General features: G+C 47.9%; 1 protein-coding gene across 1 annotated transcript; it reads left to right on the top strand.

The window, feature by feature from the left end:
* The first annotated feature begins 34 nt into the window (after positions 1–34).
* UBFD1 (ubiquitin family domain containing 1) lies at positions 35–6,047 on the top strand. Its single transcript, XM_008937673.1, has 5 exons — positions 35–239; positions 1,373–1,438; positions 1,648–1,753; positions 4,187–4,269; positions 5,456–6,047. The coding sequence occupies exons 1-5, from the start codon at positions 45–47 to the stop codon at positions 5,564–5,566; spliced, it is 561 nt and encodes a 186-aa protein (XP_008935921.1). The 5' UTR covers positions 35–44; the 3' UTR covers positions 5,567–6,047.
* Positions 6,048–6,982: the final 935 nt, after the last annotated feature.

The following is a 6,982-nucleotide window of genomic DNA, read 5'->3' as shown; positions in this document are numbered from 1 at the left end:
CGCGCTGTAATCCCTGTGCTTGCCTCCTAGGCCTGCCGCCCGCCATGCAGAAGGTTATGTTCAAGGGACTTCTGCCCGAGGAGAAAACGCTGCGGGAAATCAAAGTCACCAACGGGGCGAAAATAATGGTTGTGGGCTCTACTATCAACGATGTCTTAGCAGTAAATACGCCAAAAGAAGCTGCACAACAGGAGGTCAAAGCTGAAGAAAATAAAAAGGAGCCTCTTTGCAGACAAAAGGTTACTGATGTCTCAGTAATTGCTGGCGTGGGGAGCTGTGGGGTGTGCGTGGTTCTCTCTGTGCTCCCCTTTGGTCTGGTTCCCCCCCAGGGCAGAACAGGTTTCCTTTCTCACAGCTGGGCAGCAGCTGGAGGGCTCTGTGCAGAGCAGCTCTGGCAGCAGAACGTGCAGCCCAGCAGAGCCTGGGGCCTTGCAGGGTGTCGCTTGTGCCAGGCACAGCCTGGCATTTCAGACAAGAAATGGTAAATAATAGAAATATCTCATGGCTGTTACCTCAAGCACAGTCTAAATTACTATCTAGAAAGTAACTAGTTTTTGTTGGTATAAAAGAGTTTGATCTCCCAAACCTGCCTTTAAAATGGTTGGCAAGAGAGCAGCTCCTGCAGCTGTCCCAGTGAAGGGCACGTGGCTGTGCAGTGCTCCTCTGGCCCTGCTGGGAGGCAGCAGGCAGAGCAGTGCAGTGAGGTGTGCTGCAGCAGCACTGCTGCAGTGCTGGGGGGCTGGGAGTGGGTTTTCAGCTGCAGATGTTACCAGCCAAGTACCTTCCTCAAAACAAATCTGAATGAAAAATTAAACAGTGCCTCATTGAACTGCAGCCTCTATGAAAAAGGGTTTGTGTTTCTGTGATGTATCACAGCTCACCTTCACTGTGGGGTCTGTTGTTTAAAGGTACTCAGCAGCTCACAGGCTGTGAGCTTCTTCACCCCTGCTGCTCTAGCCTGGGCTGGTTTGTGGCTGTGTCGTGGGCTGATGGGCTCTCGGGTGGGGAGGGGACCCCCTGCACTGCCTGTAACCCCTGGCTGTTAGGACTGGCCTGCCAGATGCCAGCAATGGGCTCAGCATGTACAAGATCAAAGGGGGACTTGACATTTTAAAGGCGCTTTTATAGAGTTGTGTTTATGTAGATGTATATTCCAGAAGGGATGTTACCCCTTGCATTGTGTCAGGGTTTTATTCATTTGTTTAATTTCTTTAGACTGGTCAGTTGACTTTGAAGATTAATCTTTCCTGTGTGATAAATGACTGTGAAGAGTCCTTGGTGCCCTTGGGGTATGGTCAAGGCTGCAGCTGGACGTAGCTCAAAAAGCTCTGTGGTGTTCCTGTAAATTCTGATCTCTGTTTTTATATTGTAGCAACACAGAAAAGTGTTGGATAAAGGAAAACCTGATGATGTGATGCCTTCTGTCAAAGGTGTTCAGGTGAGCAAATGAGTACTTCAGACGTTGTCATGATCAGGGGAGAGGGGACTTCGTTGTGTTTTGAGGCCTTTCTTTGCTGGTTCAATTGTTCTTTGCTATCTTGGCAGAGAACTGGAAAGCTGGATTGTCCTTATGCTTAAACAGTTCAGAGGATGTGGCTCCTCCTGTTCAGGTCCTTCACTGTGACTTGCTGTGTTGCCTCTCCACAGGAGCGCCTGCCAACAGTGCCATTGTCTGGCATGTACAACAAGTCTGGAGGGAAAGTAAGATTGACCTTTAAGCTTGAGCAAGACCAGCTATGGATCGGTACAAAAGGTGAGCAACTATCCAGTGCAGAGATGAACCATTGGTGACTGGGCTATGAGAGAACTGAGTGACCTAGAAACAACTTCTGGTGTGACTAGATGGTGTGTAGGGAGTAACCCTGGCATTGTAAAACTGCAGAATGAAGTTTTGCTTCCTCTTCCCAAGTGCCATTCTCCCAGATCGTTGAGTATTACTTGATATTTTATGTCTGTTCTTGCAAAGCTTCAGTTCAGGTGTTCCATTAGCCTGCTGCTGCCTCTGCTAGCTCATGGAAGTTTTGATGTGTGGCAGTTCTGGTGCATCTCAGGAGCCCTCCAGAAACGTTGGTTTGGTGCCAGCCCCACACAGAGGCTCAGTGGCTTGGCTGAGGCTCGACAGGGAGCCTGGGGATGGGAGGAGGGTGAGGAGTGCAGCCAGCTCTGTGTTATCTGCCCTTGCAACCCAAGTCAGTTGGGTGTCTTGTTGCCTGGCTGTGCAGCTGCAGGAGCTCTGCCAGGAGCCCTGTGCAGGGGAGTCACTTTCCGGCCTTGAGCAGTGCCAGGAGGAGCTGTGAGTGCTGGGGTGATAACAGGGAGTGCTGAGAACATCTCAGATAAGCTCCAAGGGAATCTTTGCTCCTTTAGTTTGATCAGGAGCAGCAAGAAGAATAGAAGGGCTTGCCTGCTGTCCCAGCAAAGTGCCCTAACTGGATGGTAATACTGGCTTCAGATGGCACCTCCAGCTGCTGTGTTAGCTCCAAAGTAAGCAGAAGTCTCAGAAGTTTTTGCCCTTTCCTTTGAAGGACAGACCTGACTGAAGGTTTTTCTGGCTTTAAACCTCTGCTGGGACCAGTTGCAGTGATTTCTCTCCTGGGCTAGGTGGTGGAGTGAGACATTGGTGGTTTTTTCCCCTCTGTAGGTAGGGCAGGCAGATGTTTTTGTTGCTGGTGGTGTGTTTTAGATACATGCTTAGTGTCTGGGTAATTGATCCTCTTCATTCACCTTCTGGACAAGTTTCAAGTTTAGTATTTCTGAAGGGTTCTGGATTAACGTTTCTCTCGTAGTTTTGAACAGTGAAATTTGGTTCTTCCTGTATTCACCTGTTTTTCATGTAACCTGTTTCCCTACTTCTCCAAAGTGGCAGCAGTGTGCTCTAGGGAATGGGTGTAATTGCTGGTGGCTGTCATTGGGAGGAACTCCTTCCTGCTCCAAGAAATTCAGGGCAGATGCCAGCACGTCAGGACAAGGCCAAACCCAGCTGGCTCTTGATGTGGCTTTCACTTGGTAGTCCCAGGGAGTGAGACTGATTCTTCCCCCACAGCCTGTCTGTGCTTTCCAGATAACTCTGTATGTTTTGGAGCCTTGGGTTAGGTACAGGGACTGTTTCTCTGTTGCTCTGTGTCATTTTTGTAGAGGCATTGGTAACATGGAGTCGTCTGTCACTGAGATACTGGGAAGAGTAATTGATCCACGGGGTGCTAAATGAGTGCAAACTAAGATTTTACTCAGTGAATGAATGGTGAGTCAGAGTGGGGTAGTTTGGAGTCAGCTTAGAGCACTGAGGGGAAGAGTGTTTGTCTTTACATCACTGAGTCTATCTCCCTGTCCCTTTTCTAGGTGGGTGCTTTTTTTCTGGATCACACAAGTCAGTTAATTAAATCTAGGAAATTTTTAGTTCAGTTTCTCCTTTGTAGAGTGCTTGTTGTTTTCTGTCTTATACCCAAGAAAATAATTTTAGGCTGGAACTGAAAGGAGGAGTCTTGGGGTTAAGTCTTTGGAGAGAAGTGAGGACAGAACTGAGACACAAAAAGTCTGCCATGAACCATGAGCTTTGCTGTTCTAGCTGGTTTCCTCTGGCTGACATTACTCTGTCGTCTCACTGTAGTCAGCTTTTATTTCAATTTCTCTCTTTGTTTTATTCCCTGTTTACTCGTTAATATTTCCTTCCCTGTGCTTTTTGAGCACTGCTGCAGAGCAGAACCAGGGCTGAGCACTCATTCAGTGTTGGTTAGCCTGTCTGCATTTGGCTTTTTCAGCCTTGTCACTTCTGCAGAGCTTAGAATAGCCCTTGGTAGTCAGTCCTGAATGGAGCAGCTTTCACTATGGCGAGTAGTCATGCTGGTCCCAGTGGAGGCCCTGGGGGGGAACACTAGATAAAGCCTGAGGTTTCCCCTCTCACTCAGTTTAGGCCTGAATCGGGGTCCTGAAGTGCTTAATGTGTCGCGGAGACATAAAATACGAGCAACTGTGAGATCAAGTTTTGGATTCCTCTGACTTACTGGCGTGCCTGCTGTGGGGTCTGTGGTAAAGTGGAAGACCAGCTTCTCAGCAGCAGGCATCCACAGTTCACCCAGAGAGGAGACTGCGCCCTGGGGAGCTTTTGGAAGTAGCAGGTGGTATTTGAGGTGACTGAAACACTGCTTCCCCATCTCCCAAAATAACGCTTTGATCGGTTTTAATGTAGAGAGAACAGAAAAGTTACCCATGGCATCCATTAAAAATGTGGTGAGTGAACCTATTGAAGGACACGAGGATTATCACATGATGGTAAGTGACATCTCTGCTTTAATATATCCAGTCTAATTACTTCATGCAATGCACAGGAGTGAGGGTTTTAAAGCAGCGAGCTGGAGGTGGGCGGTGACACCAGCCTGGTGTCTGGGGGGAGATGGGGACGTGGACGTGGCCCCTGTCACAGCATGAACATTCTGGGTGGCCTGTTGAGCACCTAGCACTGTGGAAATCTGGGCTGGTTTCACACAAACATTAGTGCTCAAGCTTTATTTCATATCTTCTGCCTTGTGACAGTGTTAAAGCAGTAAAAACACGCAGAGTGTAGCTCCTCATTTCTGAACGTTGGTGATGCCTTCCCTTATGTGGTTCAGTTTCTAGTTCCTCTTGTATTTATATGGAAAGCAGGCCCTGCTGGAGTTAAAAAAAAAAAGTGAATTGATGCTGTAATATTTTTTCCCATATTTTTAATGAAAAACTGGTGCTTGGTCTAGAAAAGTAAGACATTTAAGAAGAGGGCTGTGATAATACTACTGAATTTTTGTGCATTTCTTTTAATCTATGGGGTTTTTTTGAGGTTTTACTTTCCAAAGCACAGTAACTGTTTTTTAATGTTGAAGTAAGCTCCTTTTGTAAGCCTGTTTCATTCTTAAGGGCCGACGTTATACCTTCAAATTATTGCCTGCAGGAGGGTGCTGGTCTAGTCTTTGTCCAAATATTTGACTCTTTTTGATCAGCCATGTTAGAAAACGTCCTCTTCAAAATATCCTACAATAAACTCTTGCCCTGAAGCAGGGATAGAGGTTATTGGCAGGCCTGGGCCTCCCCTGCAACACACACAGAGATGTGTTTGGAGTAGGACATTATGTCTTAGTAGAAAACTCTGTGACTGTGTAAACACAGTCAGCAGCTTGCTCAGTTCCTGCTCATCTCTTCAGAGTGAGTTATGCTTCAGATTCAGTCCCCCAGACTAATTCCCTCACGTTCTCAGAGCTGCCCAAGCCTTTTCCCTGCTGCTGTGATACTGTGAAGGGAAGGAGCTTGCCATTTCACCTGCTGCTTTGCACTCTTGTGTGTGAGGGGGACGTCCCTGGCTGCTGCCCAGGGGGTGGCAGGAGGCCGTGGGTGTCCCAGGAGGCTGGCTGTGGAGGCTCAGCCCTGCCTGCCCCCGGCAGAGCTCCCTGGGCCCCGAGGGTGAACGCTGTCGTTTTTGACTTTGCAGGCATTTCAGCTGGGCCCAACAGAAGCCTCCTACTACTGGGTCTATTGGGTGCCCACTCAGTACGTTGATGCAATCAAGGACACGGTGCTGGGGAAGTGGCAGTATTTTTGAAAGCACGCTCACCTCTGGCACGGGAAAGTGGCGCAGAGCTAAGGACACTGCTGGGAGAGGCCTCCAACAGCCCTGGATGGAGAGTCCTGGAACTTATTAATAAAATACCATAAACGAGGCGTTGACGGAAGCCAGAGGTGATGTTCTTTCACCATTAGTTTACTTTTAACTTAAATTTCACCATCCGTTTTCTGCAGTCAGCTTCAACCATATTTAAAGTAAATACGATGGAAATCAATAAATCTTAATTCACAAAATATTGTGTGTAATACACTTAAATCTGCTGAGAGTTGATCTTCCAATTTAGTTTTAAAAAGAAAATATTACAATGTATTATTGAGGATTTTTTACATGGTTTGAACAAGAACAAATATTTTCATAATCTTTCAGTTACAAGCGTTAGACTTAATTTAGTTACTTGGTTGTGACTGAGAATTTCAGAAACAGTTTTTTAAGAATAAACTTTAAACCGTATGCAAAATCAGTGTTGGGTAAGCCATACTCTGCTGGCCCTTTTATTTCAGGTTTGACTCTTTGGTTGCAAAGCTAATAGTTCTGTTTTGTTTTAACCCAAGGATGCCCTGCTTTTTTTTTATATTCTCTTGCCTTTTTTGGGTGCCAGGAGCCCGGGGCTGTTTCTCTGTGCAGTGTGTTGGAGCAGGTGAGCACCGCTGCGGATGTCTCGGGCCCAGTGCTGTTCACTGCTCCCTCCCCTGCCCCTGGTGCTTCCCCTCCCTCCTGCTCTGCCTCCTGCCCCGGGGGCTGCGCTCCGGTAGCGTTTTCGTGGTGATGACACTTGTTGCTGTCCGGGGTCATTGTGCAGCTCTTGCAATGGCACTTCCCTGTTTGGCTGAAAAAATCTCTACTAGAATGCACTGCATAATGCTGTCTGTCTGGTGTGAGTGGCCAACCAGCAACCCCCACCTCCAAAGGCAGTGAACCAAAGAGAACCTCCCTGCCTGGTCTAGGCGGGGCCCAGTGCGAAGAGAAACGCTTGGATGCTGCTCTGGATCCTCAGTGACTGCACTAGGCTTCTGTAACCTGGATTTGAAAATAGGTGGTGATCTTATTCAGTGATTCTTGCCAAATTGAGAATGTCTATCCAGCAACAGATCTTCTGAGATGTAAATCACCTTTCAGCTTTTCTCTTGCTCCAGTTGACAGGCAGTCCTTGTGTCTCGTGCTGCCTGGGACAGTGCTCCTGGCCTGGGGCTGTGATGCTCCCGTGTCATCTCAGCAGTTCACCTGCCATTTATCTCAGGTTTTCTGGCTGTGCCTCGCAGTCCTGAGGAGGTGCCTGCCTGTAACCAGCCGTGTTGTGCAGTCAGACTGAATCAGTCTTGCTGGGGGTTGAACCTGCACCTGGCAGAGCACTGTTCCCTAACACTTGATGCTGCTCAGTGCAAGCAGCTCGAT

The sequence above is a fragment of the Merops nubicus genome, unplaced genomic scaffold, assembly GCF_000691845.1.
Source record: "Merops nubicus isolate BGI_N331 unplaced genomic scaffold, ASM69184v1 scaffold39893, whole genome shotgun sequence".
Taxonomy (NCBI): Eukaryota; Metazoa; Chordata; class Aves; order Coraciiformes; family Meropidae; genus Merops; species Merops nubicus.
Note: the sequence above shows the minus strand (reverse complement) of the source record. Positions and strands in the feature narration are given on the sequence as shown.